The following is a 20,702-nucleotide window of genomic DNA, read 5'->3' on the forward strand; positions in this document are numbered from 1 at the left end:
CTGATGAAATACTGAACACTTGCTGTTTTTCAGCTATCTTTCAGACACCGCAAGATGATGCCTCTGAAAGGTATGATCATTTTCACCAGGCAGCAAAGAATCAGCCCTTAAAAGTTGCATTAATATGATGGTTCATCTTTATTAATTTCACTGGATTTAGAACCACCTAGAGGGCACACCTCTGGTCATGACTGAGGGTATTTCCAGAGGTTTAGCTGTGGGGCAAAGAATCACCCTAAATGTGAGTGGGATCGTCCCATGGACTAGAGTTTGGACTGGAAAAGGAATAGCAAGCTGACTACAAGAAATTTTCAGTTTCTAGATAGACTAAGAGCAAGAAACCTTATACTCATACCACCACAGTCTGCTACCGCTATGCCTTCCTTGCCTAGTGTGATCTATGCCTGTGTTACATATAACTAGAGTGACTAATAATTATTTATAATTGGGGATGGTGAGACAGGGTTTCTCTGTTTAGTCCTAGCTGTCTGGAACTTACTCTACACCAGGCTGGCCTCAAGCTCAGAGATCTGCTCGCCTCTGCCTCCTGAGTGCTGGTGTTGAAGGTGTGTGCTGCCACTACCCATCCTATATAACTTTAAGTTAAAAATTCCTCATTTTCAGTAGCCACAGATCCTCCATTGAGAAAAGTTGTGTTGCATATTGCTGGTCCCGACCCAGAAATTCTGTGGTGTGAAGATTCTCTGCAAAATACTCTAAGGACATCAGGAGACAACCGCTCGGATCAGGAAGCACATCCCAGTGCTGGGAATGAACAGCACCTGGAAATAAAATTTGGAATCAACTAAGATGATCCACATCTCTTCCTGCTGATGACTAGGTTTGGAAGGAACTCAGAACCACATAAAGGCTAAGGATTAGGGAGGGTTTACAACTTCTGGGCAAGTTGAGGTCTGCTATTTTATAACATTTAATGTTGCTTTAACAGAAAATCTCTGACTAGGTAGTTCAGAATGAGTTGCATTTTTGCAATCGTGTCATCTGAAGAGTATATCTGGGGAAGGCCTTGCTCTAACATAACATGGTCAAAGCCATCACAAAGAAAAGACTGGTGCCGAATCCATCCTCCCAATACTTGCTCCACAATAATAATAGTAATACATTCATCCAAATGCCCCACCTCTCAATGCTGTTAAATTGGGAATTTTGTTCCCAACACATAAACTCGATGGTAGTGGTGGGTGTTCAAACAATAGCATCTCATATCCTTTTGTTAGATCAGCCTGACTCCATCTTAAAAGCTATTTTGTTAGATCAAAATAAGTTCGTTTTTGTTTGCTGCAAAATTCCAAGTTGACCTTGCTTTAGGCTGTTTGTGGACTTTGACATGCTTACCACTGTGGAGTTAGACTCACACTCTGGATGTACTCTACGCTGCTAAGATGTTCTGCCAGGATGATCTGTCAAATAACCTAGTCTGCTGTCTGCTTCTGTAAGCATTTGTCAAATCCTTACTTCACCAAACCCCTTTGAAAACCCCCACTTTGCACTTTTTCCCTTACAAAAAGAGGCCTGAAAAGTTAATTCGTGCTGCCATCTCAAACCCTGATTTTGAGAGTCAGTTCTCTGTATAGTAAATAAACCTTGCAGAATTGGCTTTAATTTGCGCTGGTATTTGTTCTCAGTGGGATCAGCACTTTTCTTGTGGCTCTCATTCTCAGCGATCAGTGGGGCTGGGCGGCTCATCAGGGTTGCTTGCTGCTATTCCAGAGGACCTGAGTTTGATTCCCAGCACCCACATGGGTTGTCTCGCAACTGCCCGTGTCTCCTATACTGACCCTCCAGGACTGATTGATGAATTTGAGATACAGCAGAACCAGGGAACTCCAGAGCTCTTTTCTGGGCTTCTCTGAAGCTTTTATTCCGAGATATCTCGGTGCTCAAAGCAAGGACAGAGAAGCAATGATAAACATGCAGAGTAGTGCTCATCCCTTTGACTACGTGTGCTCAGAGGGCAGGAAGTCTAACAGCCCAAAGGGGAGTGCTGTTTGCAAAATGTCCTTGAATGCTCTAAGCTGGGGGAAGGAAATGTCTTGGGCAGGTGGAGGGATTCCTCCCAGAGGAATAAACAAAGGTCCAAAGGAGAAGAAAAGCAGGAGAATGTAAGAAAGTTTCTATCATCTGCAGGGATTTGCCATCTTCTGGCCCCTGCAGGAAGCTACACACATGCACACACACACACACACACACACACACACACAAATAAGAATAAAATCTTAGTACTCGGAGGAACATTTGCCATTACCGAACAACTTTTACACTCACAACAGATTTTGTTTTGTATTTTTTCCCAAGACAAATTTTTTCATTAATTATTTGGGAATTTCATACAATGCACTCTGATCACACTCAATTCCCATTCCTCCTAGGTTCATTCTCCACCCTCCCCCATCCCCCACCAAAGGAAAAAAAGAGAAAACTGCACCAAGTTCAATTCGTATTACTCATATACTCACTGGAGCGTGGTCAAACTCCCAATGGCCAGCCTCCCAAAGAAAACCAAGTCTTTCCCAACCCCTCCTGCCCCCGCCCTCAGCCAGAAGCCATCATCTATGAAGAGCTCATCCTCAGCATCCCCACCACAATTTCTAAGGACTCTCTTCAATGGCTTCCTTCCAAACTGTTTCTCTCTCTCTTTTTTTTTCTGGGGAGGGCGTGTCACAAGCCCTCAAATTCTCTCATTCTGTTAGGAGTCTGCAGTCATCAATAGCACTGCAAAAGAAGCGTCCTTGCCCATAGCAGCTGCCGGCAGCACGGTTCATGGACTTCCACGTGGTCTCCTGAAGTAGCCGGGACCACAGACATCGACCTGGCCTCTGGAGGCAGCACGGACTGTGGACATCAGCATGGTCTCCCGCGGCAGCCCTGATCTGGACACCAATATGGCCTCCTGTGGCAGCAAGGACCAAGGAGGTCTTTCGAGGAGTCTTAATCTAGAGAATGAACCGTTCTTCATCCTGAATATTTTGTTGCTTAGAGTCAGGGTGATTGTGTCATTGGGCATCATGTTTGGGGACAGTACCTGCTCGAGCTCCGGGCCGCTGTAAACCACCCTGCCCTCGGTGCAGGCCACTCTGCCAGTATCCTGGACATGACCATCGTGTTTGCAGCCTGTGGGCAGCAACGCAGTCCGTTGCTCTCTCGACCCCGTCCCCCCTCCGCCGGCAGCAGAGCAGGCCTTGTTAGTGGCAGCAGCAGTGGCGGCTCCATGGCTCAGGCCGGGCCTTCGAGCATAGCAGCGGTACCAGCCTAGTTTTTAAAAGCAGTTGTTGCTCTCCTGAGAACTTGGATTAGATTCTTGGTTCACAACACTCTGTAGCTCCAGTTCTAGGGAATTCCACATTCTCACCTGGCCTCTGATGACACCAGGCACGCACATGGCGCACAAACAGACTTGCACACAAAATACCTATAGCTATAGAATAAATTACTCATAAAAAGGCAAAGCACAGGTGTCTCTGACTGTGTTGCCTGCTCTTGGGACCCATAGGTTCTATCAGATTGCTTTATCTGGCTCTAATTGAAGAGAAGGTGCTTAGTCTCACTGCAACTTGATAGGCCATGATTGAATGATATCACAGGATGCCTGACTGTATCAGAAGAGAAACAGTAGAGGAGGGGTGGATGGGGTGGTGGGAGAGTGAAAGGGGTGAGGAACTGTGAAGAAGGGAGTTAAAACTTTGGAAAGAAAAACAAGAATAAATAAATAACAACTACAAGAGTAAAAAAAAAACCAACAAAAAAGAATATAGTCAGTTGTTGTCAGGGTTTCTGTCCAGCCCGGTTCCCACAAACGTTAAGTCCCCCAAAAAATCACACGGAGGTCTACATTAGTTATAAACTGATTGGCCCATTAGCTCAGGCTTCTTATTAACTCTTATAACTTATGTTAGCCCATTATTCTTGTCTATGCTAGCCACGTGGCACAGTACCTTACTCAGCGAGGCAGTCACATCTTGTTTTTCTGTGGCTGTGTCAGGACTGCAGAATCAGCTTTCCTCATTCCAGAATTCTCCTGTTCTCATCGACCCACCTCTGTTTCCTGCCTGGTTGTCCCACCTATACTTCCTGCCTGGCTACTGGCCAATCAGCATTTATTTAAAATATAATTGACAGGATACAGACCATTGTCCCACAATAGTCAGTGGTCATTTCAAACATGCTTTTAAGTTTTGAAGCGTGAATCTAATTAGTCTTAATCAATAAAAACCCAGAGTCAGAGTCAGATATTAGAGTAAAAGCTGAAAGATCTGAGAAGCAGAGTAGCAACCATCGTCCCTTCTTACCTCTACAAAATCGAATCCTCAAACCAAATGGGGGTGATCCTATCTCTACAAATCCTCAGACCGAATGGGGGAGATCCTATCTCTACAAATCCTCAGACCGAATGGGGGAGATCCTGTCTCTATGAATCCTCAGACTGAATAGGGGATCCAGTCTCTACCAACCTTATATTCCTGTCTCCACCTTCCTAGTGCTGGGATTAAAGGTGTGAGCCTCCCATGTGCTGGAATCAAAGCCATAAGATCCCAAGTCCTGGGATCAAAAGTGTGACCCCCTCAACCCAGCTCTAACTCTAGACTGGTTCAATCTCCTGTATTCCAGAGTGACCTAGAACTCCTGATCATCTAGCTTCTTCCTCTAAGTGCTGGTATTAAAGGTGTGTGCCACAATTGTCTGACCTCTGTGGTTAACTAGTGATTAGCTCCATGCTCTGATCTCCGGGCAAGCTTTACTTCTCAGAACACAAACAAAATATCATGCAACAGTTTTCACTGTTAGTTCTTGGATGATTTCACACAAGCATAGAGTACATTCTTGTTACTCCCCTTCCACCCTTCCTCACCTTCCCCTAACTGGGTGAACTACTCCACTATTCCTGACTGGTCCCTTCTCAGATCTCACACTAGTTTTGTTGTGTGTGCCACTAAATTTCATTAGATCCAAGTTATGGTTGAATTCTTCTATGTGCTGATATACAGTTACCAACACCATTTGCTGAAGATTATGACTTTTTTCCAGTATGTATTTATGACTTCTTTATAAAAATTCAGGTGTCCAGAGGTATGTGCATTTATGTATGAATCTTCAATTGTTTCCAGTCATCAACAAATCAATTTTTATGCTAATTTCATATTTTTTTATTACTAGAGTCTATAGTACAAATTGAAATCAAGACTGGAGATACTTCCAGCAGTTCTTTTATGCTCAGGATTGTTTTAGTTATCCTGGGTTTTTATTTTTTCATATGAAATAGAGAATTGTCCTTGCATGGTCTTTAAAGAACTGTGTTGAAATTTTGATAGGGATCACATCAAATCTGTAAATTTGCTTTTGGTAATGGCCATTTTTACTGTCGTAATCCAAGTGAGCATGGGGGGGGTCTTCCCAACTTCTGATATCTTCTTCAATGTATTTCATCAAAAACATAAACATTTTGTAATATATACATTTCACTTGCTTGGTAAGAATGGCCCCGAGATATTTTGTATTGTTTGCGGCTACCGTGAAAGGTGTTGTTTCCACGATTTCTTTCTCAGTCTGTTTGTTCTTTGTATGTAGGACACTGATGATTCTTTTTTTTTTTTTTAGTTAATCTTGATCCAGCCCCTTTGCTGATAGTGTTTATGAGCTGTAGGAGTTCCCAGATGGAATTTTTTTTCAATACAAGTCTTTTATTGTCCCAAAAGACACCCCAAATCGTATTAAAATTCCAAGCTTGTTTCTGGGACTGGTACCTTAGGTCTACTCATCAGCCTGCTGCACTGTTCCTTTTTCAGATACATAGATACCATCCAAAAACTTCCTGATATCCTTGTTCTTAACTGTTGTGGCCTGCTGTATCAGAGCCGCTGAGTTTGAAACAAGTTCAATATCATTTCCTTCAAGGATTAATTCATCCTTCTGGGCTTGAGACACAGAACAAGCAACGCCTGTCCTCATACGAACCCTGCGGATGTATTTTTCACCCAAGAAATTTTGGATTTCAACCAAAGACCCATTCTCCTGAATAACGACGTTGATGGGGAAGTGAGCATACACAGACCTCATCTTGTAGCGGAAGCCCACGGTAACACCCTTGATCATGTTTTGAACGTGGCTGCAGATGGTTCTGACGGTGGCCAGTTCCTTCCTGTTGCCCCACCATTTGTCAACCCGGAGCCTCTTCTTCTTCCCAAGAAGGCTCAGCTCTACGTTGATGTGATTGAAGTCCCTCTGGAGGGTTCCTCTGGGGCCCTTCACAATGACTGTGCACCCCTTCAGAGTGATGTCCACATTTTCTGGAATGTCGACCGTCTGATTGCTGAGAATGGTCTTCGTTCTCGCAGTAGATGGGGCAAAGAGAGCTCTAGATGGAATTTTTAGGGTGACCTATGTATATGAACTGTCATCTACAAAGGATGACTCTGACTTCTTTCTTTCTGGTTTGTATCCACTTGATCTCCAGCCAAAACTTCCAGTATTATATTAAATAGATATGGAGAGTGTGGATAGTCTTGTCTTGTTCCTCATTTTAGTGGAATAGATTAGAGTTTCTCTCCATTATAGTAGACTTGCTGAAATTGCCTTTATTTTGTTTCGGTATGTCCTTTGTATCCCTGATTCTACAAGACTCTTCTCATAAGAGGATGTTAGATGTCATCAGAGGCATTTTATGTCTTTTTCTATTGAGATGATCGTGTTGTTTTTCCTTCGATTATTTATGGGGTGAACATCATTTACTGGTATTTGTATGTTGAATCAACTCTGCACCTCTGGGATGAAGCCTATCTAATAATGGCAGATGATCTTTTTGCTGTGTTCTTGGAAATGGTTGTCAAGTATTTTATTGAGTGTTTTTGCAACCATGTTCATAAGTGATTTTTTTGAGTCATTGTCTAGTTTGGAATAGGGTAACTGTGGCTCAAAGAATGAATTGGGCAATGTTCCTTCTGTTTCTATGTTCTGGAATCATTTGAGGAGTCTTGGTATTAATTCTTATTTGAAAGTCAGGTAAATTTCTGTGCTAAATCTATCTGGCCATCGGCTTTTTGTGGGGTGGGGGAATCTTTTAATGGCTACTTCAGTTTCACTAGTGTTATAGATTTATCTAGTAAGTGGTTCATATTGAGAAAGTTATCCATTTCATTTAGATTTTCAATTTTGGTGGAGTACAGGTTTGTAATGTGTCTCCTTATGATTCTCTGGATTTCTTTGGTGTATCATGTTATATTCCTCTTTTCCTTTCTGATTTTGTTAATTTGGATATTCTCTCTCTGCCTATTAGTTATTATGGCTAAGGGTTTGTCTATTTTGTTGACTTTCCCAAAGAACCAAGTATTTTTTCATTGATTTTTTTGTATTTTTCTCTATTTGTATTTTATTGATTTTAGCTTTCTGTCTGTTTGTTTGTTTTGGGACACAGTTTTGGCTCTACATATATAAGCACAATGGTCCTTCATGGATCCTTCCTGGTTTCTTGGCTTTCTAAGTGTACATAAAGATTTTGAAGTAATTTGCTGCTCTTTCTCTGTTCAGAAATAAGTACATATAATATAAAAGCTGTTTGCATGCACCAGGAGTCTCTGTTTCTGAATTGTGATTGGATAAAGTGATCAGCCTCTTGCAGCATTTGAGAACAGTCTTCAATCCTGATCTACAGATGCTGGATCATTGTCACCCAACGGGAAACTCTGGTTGTGAAGTTTATCAGAGAAACCACCTCTCTTTCAACCTTTTCACTCCATGCGGTTCCCCCTCCCCAGCTCTCCACTGCCAGGCCCCAGTCCTCCAGTGATTATTGATTAGGGGCAACCTTACAAACGACTGTTAGTTTCAAAATAACTGGCTAAAAACATCCTGTATGTCTCAGTTTTTCCATCAAATTCAAGATGAATTGAGAATACTAGGAAATGGTTTAAAGTATTTAATCAACAAGCCATTGTGACCCACACTTTAATCCCAGAGCTGGAGACTGGGAGCAAAAGCAGGACCTGTTACATTTAAATAGTGAATTCCAGTATGGCCAGAATTATGTAGATATACAGGCTCAAAAATGATATTTGAGTGCTGGACCTTGTTTGTAAACAGTGCATTGGATGTTTTCTATTGAGCCTGTATCTTGCTGAGAAGCCCAAGAGTTCCAGAAATCTGGGAAATGCTCCAGTCTCAGCCACCTGAGAGGGGATTTAAGGCTCCTGGTTAAGCTATCCTGCTCCACCCTCCACACCCAGGGAGGTGGGTCTGATTCAAGCCCATCCAAGAGCTTTATAAAGACCCAGGTCTCCACTTGGCTGTCAAACTCCAGAAGCCAGGGGAAGTGCACACAGCTCTACCTCCACACTGCAGACTCTGCAGCATCAGGACACAGAGAACCCAGCTTCCAAGACTCCGTGGAGCACAACAAACCTCTCCGGTGAAAATGCAGGTGATTTGGGGGTTGGGGGAGTTCACTGTTCTGTATCTGGAGGATGGCTGGTATATTTCTTTTTTGATTTCTCTCATAAATTTTATAGACCAAAAGTGTGTCTCTGACATCTGTCTCCTTTCCATGTGTATAGGAAATTATTGGTAGTCATAGCAAGCTTCGTGGACAGTGGTGGTACTGTGTGTGTTATACTGAGGAAACTGGGCAAAACATGGTTAACTATCTTGAACATGATCTCATGTCCACAGTTTGCAGAGGTATAGACTTCTGCACCCTCCTTCTTCTTGGGCTTTCTGGGTTTTTCTTGGCTAAGGCAGCATCTCAATGTTCCAAGGCTAGCCCAAACCCTACTATACATCCAAGAATGACCCTGAACTTCCGAACCAACCTTTGCTTATGGAAGACCTGAGATTATAGACTAATGCAATCACCCTTGTTTTGTGATTCTTTATGGACAGTTACTTGTTCCTCAACCTCTTCTAAAACCATACTGTGTTTAAAGCAGAACTTGAACTCACGAGGAGAACTTGATATGGACTTTTAGTACTAGGATGGCAGAAAGGAGTTTGGGAATGAACTGAGCTGGACCCAGAGGGTGCGATCTTCCCAAATAAGAGGTGCTTCTGTCTTTGAACGTCCTCTTCAGCTAAGGGCTAATGTGCTATTTACTGAAGGCTTTGCCTGGTTACACTTTACAGACAAGTTTCCCTTAGATGAGAAGGATTTAACATCTATAGACAGATTGGGATGGAAGAGTCCAGTGTTTGCTCATGCTACATGGTGCTGGATCTTGAATCCACATCCAACTGAGATAGAAAGTTTGCTGCATGGAAACAGTTTTAATATTTTTTTATTCATTTCTGAGCAGATGGAACCAGACCAAGTTGAGCGATTGAGAAACATCGAAGAATCGAATGTGGAACAGAGTGGGAAGCAGGAAGGACGAAGGCCCTCAGGTATTGAGAGGCAACCCCTTGTTAAAAACCAAATCTTCCATCCTATTTCTTTCCAGGAGACACAGAGGCTTAGGCAAGATCTCAGCTGTGGACAGCTGTGTCAAGGACTGGCTTGTCCTCAATGGTCCCAGGTTTCTGCCCTTCTTGCAAGAGACCCAAAGTCTCAGAGTTCTGTGAGAGTCTCCCTGGGGGGAGGTGGGTTGAGTCTATGCAGGAACAATGTTCACAGGCAGCACTTATCCCGTGTGAGCCCTTTCCATTCTGAAATGTATTTTCTACAACTGAAGGAACCCACCTACACATGCAAGTCCTTGAACACCTTAGTATTAAGAGCAGGGTAGTTGGTAATTTGTTGGGCTTGTGAGCAAGTGTTCCTAATCTCTTGAGAACTGAACAAGGACACTTCTGGCTTCTGTCAGAGTTCATGAAGGGTCCCTGGAAAAGCTGAGATGAGCGTGCTCCCAGCGTCAAAAGCACTCATCACATCCCTCCGTCCCTTGCAGGTCCTTCCTGTCACCCATGGACTGACTCTGAAATCAGGATCTTCCTACAGGAGTGGGAAGTAGTTGAACGCAGAGTGGGAATTCCAGGCAGGAAGATCTCAGAGACGAGCTGGGCTATTTGCCTGCAACTCAATGAACGGAGAAGCCTGAAGAAGAGCTGGGAAAGCTGTGTGGACCTGTTGGTGACCCTGCAGAATCTGCACAGGTCACTCTGTAGTGGGAGACCAGGGGCCATCCCCTTGTTTTCTCCGTATTCCGAGGCCCTGTACAGGATCCTGGGCCGACCCCCAGGTTAGTCTCTTCTGTATTCCTCTGTCAAGTCCCCTAGAGAGCAGCATCAGCTGGCCTGCATTTGATGAATAGAGCAGAGCACAGCAAGCAGGAATCCTCATTCCAACAGCCCATCACTGCACACAGCAAACACAATGTCTGTCCTCTCTGTCTTCCTTCCTCTGCTATCCCAAGGGAATTGAAGTTGGGCGTGTTCGAGGTGGATCGGTACACACGGGACAGATCATAGCTTAGTATGATCCAGGGACAGTGAGGGTGACATTCTTATGAAGTCTCTCCAAGAGCAAGTGTTTCTAATCTCTTGAGAAATGAATGAGGACCCATCTGCCTTCTGTCAGAGTGCAGGAATGGTTTCTAGAAGAGCTGACATGTGCCTGCGCATGGCGTCAAAGGCACTCATTACCTCCCTCCATCCCTTGCAGGTTCTTCCTGTAGCCCATGGACTGACTCTGAAATCAGGATCTTCCTGCAGGAGTGGGAAGGAGTTGAACGGAGAGTGGGAAACCCATGCAGGAAGATCCTGGAGAAGAGCTGGGCGATTCACCAGCAAATCAATGAGAGGAGGGGCCTGAAGAAGAGCTGGGAAAGCTGTGTGGACCTGTTGCTGACCCTGCAGAATCTGCACAGGATACTCTGTAATGAGAGACTAGAGGCCATACCCTTGTTCTCTCCTTACTCCGAGGCCCTGTACAGGACCCTGGGCCGACCCCCAGGTTAGTCTCTTCTGTATTCCTCTGTCAAGTCCTCTAGAGAACCGCATAAGCTGCCCTGCCCTTCATGAGCATAGAGCAGAGAAAAACAGGTCAAAAATCCCCATTCCCACAGCCCATTGTTGCCCATAGAAAATCTAAACGTCTTTCCTCTATGTTGTCCCAGAAGAATGTAAATCAGACATGTTCCAGGTGGACCAGAATATACAGGACTGATCATGGTTCAGCATGATTGAGGGAGAGTGAGGGTGCCATGCTTATGAACTCTCTCTGTTTCTTCTCCCTTCCAGGTCCTTACTGCAGTGATGGGTCTGGTATATGCCTGCCTGCCAAGAACTGTCAACCTTCCGTGAATCGGCCTTTAGATTGTGGTTCCACTGTTCATTTTCCACAGCTTCAGGGGAACCCATTGTTTATGAGGTCTTCGAAGAATTCCGTTTCCCAGAGGGGACCCCCTGAAGCACAGCCGTCCATTGTCATTTCCACTCCTGCCTCCTTCCTGTGATCCAGAAGACTCCCACGTCAGGCAGCAACCTTGTTCTAATGCTGATTAGCACCAGATGCTCAGTGAAGAAACTCAGTGGCTTTTCTTGTTTCTCCTCTAAAAGCCTCAGGACAATGCAGCATTGAGGGCGTAGGCTTCTTTCTCTACCTCATAAGACAATGTGAAAATCAATAAAGATCACTGAAGTAAAACTCTCCTGCCTTGTCCTTGTTCTTCAGTGGGTTCCACAAGTAAAGAGGGGCTAAGGATGGTCACTTGAGGTTCCTCTTCTGCTGCCTGGGACCTACCCTCTCCCTTCTATCCCCACCTGGCTCCTGGTATAAAGTCTCCTCTCCTACAAGGGCAACCTCTACTCCCCTAGATGGCTGCTCATGGCATTTTCATTTCCTGCCCTCTGGTCCTAGAACCGTTCTCAGTCTGGGACAGCCTCAAACTGCATGTAGCTGATGTTATAGGAAGCACAAAAGTTTATGCAGGCAATGGAAAAAACAGAAACTCATTCCTTTTTATTTATTGTTGTTGGTTTTTGTGTGTGTGTGTGTGTGTTTTTTTTTTGTTTGTTTGTTTAAAACAGAGTTTCTCTGTAGCTTTGAAGCCTGTCCTGGAACTAGCGCTTGTAGACCAGGCTGGCCTTGAACTCACAGAGATCGACCTTGTTCTGCCTCTTGAGTGCCTGTCTCTGCTTCATTATTGCTCGGATTAAAGGCATGAGTCACCCCTGCCCAGCTCAGAAACTCTTTCTTACATCAGGAAATATTTTTAGGATAGGAAGAAAAACAGGGTGGTGGTTTGAGACTGTGCCCCATGGTCTTGCATACTTCACTGGTCATTCCACCGTCCATGGTCCTCTCTGCTAAGGTGCAGTGGCCGTGGTCTTGTTGGAACTAGTATGTCAGTAAAGGTAAGCTTTGATGGTTCAAGGTCTCCTGCCATGTCCCATTGCCCTCTGTCTTGTTCCCCTGCTGTTCACGGATGGAGCTCTCCCTCTGCTCTGCCACACACTCTGTCTTGGCTGCAGTTTGTTACCTGTTCCTCACTAAATCATTCCTTGGACCTAGAAGTTTTCTTTCAAGAGAGGGTACCGTTCTTATTTCTCTCGAATCTCTGCCTAATACACACTAGACATAGCTATATTCAGGCATCCAAAGAGCATCAAGACTTGCTAGGAAGCCCTGGGATTCATAATCAGAAGGGACAGGGCTTTCCTGGGACACGGGCTGCCAAGAAAGGCTGTCCTGCTATGGGACTCCCATGCTAACTCCTTCAATGGGGCCTTGCTCAGCACATGGCCCTAGAGCAGAGCAGCGATTCCAGACCACAGAGAGCACAGCAGTAGTTCAAGGTCACCCTATGTTACTGAAGGCAAGTGTGTCAGTCTACGTCCCTAAAACCCTGTCTCTAAAGGAGAAGAGGACAACAGTGACAATAAGTCATAAAAGGAAAACAGAAGTCTCCCTCCTTCCAGTTCACACCCGAGCTTTCTAGTTGACTCTCTCCCTTCCCCTGGGGTGTAAAGTTCCTATTATGGCTCAATGCACTCTGAACTTGCTGCTGTGTGTGAACCAGTGGTTTCCCCTCCACTGCATCACATGACATGGGTGTGGTACCCCTGTGTGTGATCTCAGCCACTGTGAGATCAAGGGAGGAGGGCTCAAGTGGATGATCATCTTTGTGTACAGTGTGAAGTGTAGGCTAGCCTGGATGACATGAGATTCTGTCTCTGTAAACTCAAGCCAATAAAACTATACCACAAAGCAGGTGAGGGTTTGTCTACCTAACCCATGAAACCCACTGCTGTGGTCTCTGTTCAGGGCAGTTGCCCACGCCCTCCCTACGTTTCCTCTGCATTCAAGTGAACTCTGTATCAAGACCTTTCATCTGGGCAGAAGAAGCCACTGGGTGCTTCTGAGGAGCGGGGAAGCATTCAAAGCACAGGAACTGGGCCTGGTAAAAATATTGACATCAAGTAAAGGACATCTGGGCTGTATTTCCAGACCCACAGCTGGCAGACCCAGTGCGACTTCCTCCATCATAGTGGTCCCAGTGTCCCTCCACTCTCGCCTTGTCCACAGACTGTGCTGTCCTGCTGTCCCCCTGTGATTTTACTGCTCCCTTTTGCCCTTTATGCCTTCTGGGGAAGATGTTAGGCCCCACTTCTCCGATAACTATGGATTAGCTACAATCTTCCAGATATTCCTAAGTCACAAAATAATGGACTAAACACATTCTGTATGGTTCTGGTGCTCAGTCAAGTTCTGGATGAATTGAGGATATTTAACAATATTGTTAAATTATTGTACCAACCAGGCATGGTGGCCCACACCTTCAATTCTAGCATACGATATGGACATAAGGGGCCTGGATAATTGCCTCTAAAGAGTGAGTACCAGAATGACAAGGACTAGGTAAAGATATCTTGTTTCAAAATGATATTTGAATATTGGACCTTGTTTGTACATAGTGCTTTGGATATTTTCTGTTGAACCTGTGTCTTGCTGAGTAGCCTAAGCATTTCAGGAAATCCTCCTGCCTCAGCCTCCTGAGAGGGGATTAAAGGCTCCTGGTTAAGCTCTGCTGCCCCAGCCTCCTCTCTCCTCCCTCCTCCCCAAGTCTATATTGTAGAGGAACTGCTGTGGAAGGGTGTGTCGTCTGCCCCACCCATGGAGAGCTTCACTGAACACTTTAAAGTGATTTGAGCAAAACCTCACCCAACATCCTCTTATTTCATGGATCCTGCATGACCTTTGAGAAGAAATAAAGCCAGGTGGATTAAAGGCACATGCCTTTAATCCCAGCATCCAGGAGGCAGAGGCAGGAGGATCTTTGTGAGTTCATTGCCAGCCTGGTCTACAAGTGCTAGTTCCAGAACAGGCTCCAGAGTTACAGCAAAGTCCTGTCTCAGAAAAAAAAAAAAAAAAAAAAAAAAAGAAAGAAAGAAAAAGAAAAGAAAAGAAAAATAAGGAAATCCAAGTAGACCACATGTGCCCAAATCTTCAGGCTTGGACCGTCTATGCATACAGAGTTTCCTGTCTAATTTTTATCCTATTTTGGAGTTTTGGTTTTCCTATTTTTTGGGAAAGATGGGTGAGAGACTGGAATGTGTACTTTCCGTTTTCAGTAATTACAGATGAACTCCAGTAGCCCTGAGTCCCCAGTAGAGACTGCAGAGGTCCCCAGAGTCTGCTTAGTCAGTGTCTTTCCACCCCCCACACGTCATCAGGTTCACTCTGTGGTGCATTGTCCTGGAACCCGAAGGCCAGGATTAGGTTTAAATACCATCTCTTGTTATAGGATAAAAAGGCTGGAAAATGTTGTGGAATAATATTTCAACTATGTGAAAATGTGTTGCATTTGTTTATGCCGCAGGCTGTCACTTTAACTGTGTAAAGCTGTGTGGCTGTTGTTTATGCTGCATTTGTTTAATTAAGAAAAGATGTGTTGCATCTGGTCCACCTTGCCTGTCCAAAGCACCTGATTGCCTAATAAAAATCTCAATGGCCATAGGTAGTCAGAGAAAAGATAGGTGGGGCTGGCAGGCAGAGAGAATAAGTAGGAGGAGAATCTAGGCTCCAGGAGAACAAGAGAAAGAGAAGGGAGAGAGGAGAAAGAAGGGGACATGCCTTGGGCAAGATGCCAGGCAGCCACCAGCCAGACAGACATGAGAAGCAATGAAAGTCAGATATATGGAAGGAAAGAATATTAAAAAGCCTGAAAAATAAAGAAAAATAAAAAGGTAGATGAAGAGGAAACAGGTTAATTTAGGCTGAAAGAGCTAGCCAGAAATGAGCTTAAGGTAGGCTGAGCATTCATAGCTAATGAGAAGTCTCCATGTCATGATTTGGAAACTGGTTGGTGGCCTAAAAGAAAAAGCCTAATGAGGGATAATTAGCAAAATGTGTGTCTAGCAGGTTTAAATACAGTATGTGATTGGTAGATGAGACTCTGTCTGGTTCCATGTGCAGTCAAGTATGGTTCCTCCTGTAGGAACTTGGCAGTATAAACACAGTCAATGAAATAAATGCATACAATATGTGAATACCAAGAACAACAATGAAACACATATTTCTTGGACACTCCGGGATAGTTTAGCTATGTCAGTGAGTGATAAGGAGTTGACGGTACAGTAGACTTCTCTATTCTACAGCCTCCTTCCATCCTGCTCTCCCCCCTCCTCCCCCACCCCTAGAGAAAGATACCTACACTACAACCCTGTACCATTCTAAGGGTTTGAAAGAGAGAAAAGGAATCCCTACTTGTCTTTCCTGAGGATCAGAGTTGCCAACCCTGACTCAGCACAGCTGCCAGATGCTGGGATCCTCTGGGACAAAGGCAGGAGAAGGCTTGGACTGTGAAAGGGTGGTGGGTTCCAGAGTGCTCATCTGGGATCCAGAGAATCCTCCCTGACATCACAGGTGAATGGATTTGCTGTAGCTCTGCAGAAGGAGCAGGGATGCCATAATTAGAGAGGACAAAACCATCAGAAGTTGAGTGTTCATAGAAAGCAGCAGTCGTCAGCTCCCTCACAGAGAGGACCTGCCAATCACAGACACAGGGAGATCATAATCATGGTGCCCTCTGCTCTGCCTGAATCCAGGTACCAACTGTCCTTCCAGTGTGAACAAGTCCAAAACCAACCCCCTTGGGGCAAGAGGACACACTTTAAAATTCACTGGTCCTGCAGCACAGGGTTCTGGTACGGAGCTGTTTATTCCAAAGACCTGGCGATTTGCTCCACCTCCTCCATCTCCTTTAGTAATCTAGTTTCTCTGGTCGTTATTACCTTCTTCCTCTTCATTATTCGGAGCTTCCTTCACCCCCAAGTCTGCTACCGCTTTTTGTTCAAATTTCTCCCCTCATCTTCATCCCCCAACAAAAGAGGTAGGCCTTGTATTAGAATGCACGTGGCCAGGTAGACAACTTCACTGCCCCACTGCAGGCCCCAACATTCCTATCCACCAGGTGCCCTTACCTCTTTCTTTTCCCTTTCCCACGTAGTCAAGACATTGACCACAGCCCACGCCTCCAAGTATTTTGGATTAATTACATTTTGACAGATTGCTTATTAGGTTACCATGAGAGTTTAAAATTTTTTAATCTTAGTTGCTCTTTGAAATAGTAGCCTATTTGAATGGGTTCATCACATGTGGCAAAATCAATGAATTTGTAGAAATCTTTGAGATTTTTGGTTTTTAAAATGGCTATAGATTTCTCAAAGGGGTCCAGGCTCTAAAGCAATTTTGGAAAATCCCCAGGCTTTACAGTCCTGGGATGGAATTACAAACTATTGTTTATCTTGTTTGATCCAGACCACACACCCATGTAGGGCGGGTCTGATTCAGTCCCACAAGTCCTTTATAAGGAGATGGATCTCCACATGGTCTCAGACTCCAGAAGCCACAGAAGTGAGAGCAGCTCTCCTCCCCACACTCCAGCCTCTGCTGCACACATCAGGGCACAGAGAGCTCTGGGTCCTCACTCTTTGGAACAGTAGTAGGAAGCCAAAGTCATCATCACACCTGGTATATGTCCCAGGAGACCCCAGCCTCCCTCAGAACTCTCAGATTCAGAGAACCATCCAGATCACCAGTGAAGATAATAAAAACCCAGGCGTTTTATTTCTGAAAAATTGTGTAAGTGCCTGTCATGTTGTAACCAGTGACCCCCATGCCTCATATCAGAAAGCTCAGGTCCGTGCATTGTGGGTGTAGGCTTCTTTCTCTTCCTCATAAGAGAATGTGAAAGTGGAAAGATCTCCCATGTTCTTGGGTAGGCAGAATTAACATAGTAAAAATGGGAGTCTTACCGAAAGCAATCTACAGATTCAATGCAATGCCCAGCAAAATTCTTCATAGACCTCAAAAGAACAATACTCAACTTCATATGGAAAAGCAAAAAACCCAGGATAGACAAAACAATGCTGTACAATAAAAGAACTCCTGGAGGCATCATAATCCCTGACTTCAAACTCTACTACAAAGCTACAGTACAGAAAACAGCCTGGTATTGGCATAAGAACAGACAGAAGGACCAATGGAACAAAATAGAAGACCTGGATATCAATCCACACATCTTCAAACACTTGATTTCTGACAAATAAGCAGAAAATATTAAATGGAAAAAAAGCATATTTAACAAATGGTGTTGGCGTAACTGAATATCAACATGTAGAAGAACAAAAACAGATATATGTCTATCATCATACACAAAACTCAAGTCCAAATAGATCAAAACGTAAATCCTTCTTCTCAGCACCTCATGGAACCTTCTCTAAAACTGACCACATACTCGTTAACAAAGCAAACCTCAACAGATATGAAAAAATTGGAATAACCCCATGTATCTTATCAGATCACCATGGCTTACAATTAGAATTCAACAACACATGACACATGAAGTTGAGGCAGGACTGACCTCCTCCCCCTACAAAAAGGCATTTTTAAAATGAGAAAGAAAAGTTTTAGCAATATCAGCATGAGGATTGTCTTTAACCTGTACTGAAGTTCTCAGTGTAGAAAAGGAAGTTAACGATAGTCTGTAAACAGAGTTGACTCGTGCTTTAGATGGACAGTAAAAATTTGGGGACCCATGAGGCTGGTTCTGGGTTAAAAGTATGAGAAAACTATAGTGTCACTTCAATTGTATTTTAATAAATAAAGCTTGCCTGGAGATCTGAGAGTGAAACAGCCCCATTGGTCAGCCTCACAGTCCATGTAATGGTAACACACACCTTTAATCCCAGTAGCCACACTACTTTTCCATACAAACCGGGTGGTACACTTCTTTAAACCTAGTGGTGCACACCTTTAATCCCAGGCCTTGAGAGAATTATAATTTGGGAGGAAACAGCTCTCAAACATAGTGTCATTCTGAGATTGCTGGAGGCAGGATTGCCATTTTCAGACTGAGCCAAAGAAAGAGCAAGTGGCTGGTTGATTTGCTTTTCAGGTCTTCAGGTCTTCAATTTGTCTCCCTGAGATTTTATTAATCGTGCCTCAGCAAAGTTGATTCTGCACAGAATAGTGTATATACTACTTATTAATGTTACCATCAGTTTACAACAAAGCAGTTACTGTAATAATATTAGGATGTTACAATTATTTCCCTATTAACGTTGACACTTAAACTTTCCAATTGAAGATTTGATTGAAGATCCTTTAGCTCAAAGTAAAATTTGAACAATATATTCAGTTGTAGAAAGATTGAGAACTTTACAAAATAATGAATACAGTCCAAAGAAAGACAGGAAAATTTCAGAGTTTACAGTTAGGGATTATCACAGGTCTCCTTTCTGTGTGACTCAGTTTATCCAATAAGCAAAAGTTTAACACAGTTAGCCAAGTAAAAAACCCTAGATGTACAACTCTTTACTTGTGGACCCCGCTCAAGTGACAAGGACAAGACAAGAGAGCTTTACTTCAATGACCTTTATTGATTACCACAATTTCTTCTCCTATGAGGTAGAGAAAAAAGCCCACACACAATGCTACACAGTCCTGAGGTGTTCAGAGAAGAAACAAGGAACCTGCACTTGTCTTCACTGAGGATCTTGGTGGTTTTCAGCCATTCATATGACTGCTGCTGGAGGCCGGGGTCTGCTGGGATGCAGGCAGGAAGTGGGTGTGGCACTGAGAACAGCTAAGCTCTAATTCTTGGTCTCCCTTCTGGAAAACAGGGATTCCCACTGGGACATCATAGACAATGGGATCCCCTGAACAGAGATGCCATAATCCTCAGGGTCGTTGCTGGAAGGTTGATGGTTCATGGATGTCAGGGGCATACCATACACATTACCGTAGACAGGAACTGAGGGGAAAAAAAAGTGGAGAGTTCAAAAGCATGTCATTCTCATTCTCGCTGAATTATGCTATCTATGGTCTATGCAGTGTGTCTTGGTCCTCCCTGAACATATCCAGTTTCCAGTCCCCTGGGTAAGAGAGGCAGACAAACAGAGATGACAGACATTTGTGTCTGCTATATGCAATAGTGAGTGGCCTGTTGTGCACTGCCCTCTGGTCAAGAGGACAAGCCAACTGATGCTGCTCCCTAGTCAACTTGACAGGAGAATACAGAAGAGACTAACCTGGGGAGTGGCCCAGGATCCTGTACAGGGCCTCGGAGTAACGAGAAAACAAGGATAGAGTTACTGTTCTCCCATGACAGAGTGTCCTGTGAAAAGTCTGCAGGGTATCCAGCAGGATGACACAGCTTTCCCAGCTCTTCTTCAGGCCCCTCCTCTCATTGATTCGCTGGCGAATCGCCCAGCTCTTCTCCAAGATCTTCCTGCCTGGGTTTCCCACACTCCGTTCAACTTCTTCCCACTCCTCCAGAAAGATCCGGATTTCAGAGTCAGCCCACTTGTAAGAGGAAGACACTGCAAAGGAAGGAGGGGTGTGATGCCATGCACATAAACATCTCAACTTTTCTAGGAACCCATTCTGCACACTGAGTGAAGCCAGTTGTGGCTCATTCAGTTCTCAAGGGATTAGAAACACTTGCTCACAAGCCTACGATTACCAGCTACCCTGTTCTTAATATCGAGGACTACAATGGATTGCAAGCGTAGGTGGGTGTCTTTAGTTGTAGAAAATATGTTACCGAATAGAAAAGGTTCACATGGGATGAGCACTGCCTAGGAAAGTTGTCCCTACATAGACCCAACCCACCTCCCTCCCAGGGAGACTCTCACAGAACTCTGGGACTTAGCATCTCATGGAAGGCCAGCAACCTGGGACCACCGAGGACAAGCCAGTCCTTGACACAGCTGAGTTCTAGCCTAAGCCCTTATGTCTCCACGAAAGAAACAGGATGGAAGTGTTGGCTTTTTTTCCCCCATATTTTCAAGATAGGGTTTCTCTGTGGCTTTGGAGCCTGTACTGGAGCTAGCTCTTGTAGACCAGGCTGGTCTCAAACTCACAGAGATCCACCCAAGTGCTGGGATTAAAGGCGTGTGCCACCACTGCCCGGCTGAAGTGTTGGCTTTTAACTGAGGGTTGCATCAAATACCTGAGGGCCTTTGTCCTTCCTGATTTCCACTCTGTCCCACACCAGATTCTTCAGTGTTCCTTAAACTTCCGACTCCATCTGGTTCCCTCTGCTCAGAAGTGAATAAAGAAAATATTAAAACTGTTTCCACGCAGCAGAATCTCTGTCTCAGTTGAGAGTGGATTCAGGTTTCAGCATCTCGCAGCATGAGAAAACACTGGACTCTTCCTTCCCGATCTACTTAGAGATGTTAAATCCTCTCACCTAAGGGAAAGCTTGTCTGTAAAGTGTAACCAGGAAAAGCCTCCAGTGAACAGCACATCAGCC

General features: G+C 44.3%; 1 protein-coding gene across 1 annotated transcript; it reads right to left on the minus strand.

Moving 5' to 3' along the window:
• Positions 1 to 5,766: 5,766 nt before the first annotated feature.
• Positions 5,767 to 7,748, minus strand: LOC130876824 (60S ribosomal protein L9-like). Its single transcript, XM_057773449.1, has 2 exons — positions 7,744 to 7,748; positions 5,767 to 6,343 (listed from the first exon to the last, which is right to left on the minus strand). The coding sequence occupies exons 1-2, from the start codon at positions 7,746 to 7,748 to the stop codon at positions 5,767 to 5,769; spliced, it is 582 nt and encodes a 193-aa protein (XP_057629432.1).
• Between the last annotated feature and the right edge of the window lie 12,954 nt (positions 7,749 to 20,702).

This window comes from Chionomys nivalis, chromosome 7, assembly GCF_950005125.1.
Source record: "Chionomys nivalis chromosome 7, mChiNiv1.1, whole genome shotgun sequence".
Classification (NCBI taxonomy): domain Eukaryota; kingdom Metazoa; phylum Chordata; class Mammalia; order Rodentia; family Cricetidae; genus Chionomys; species Chionomys nivalis.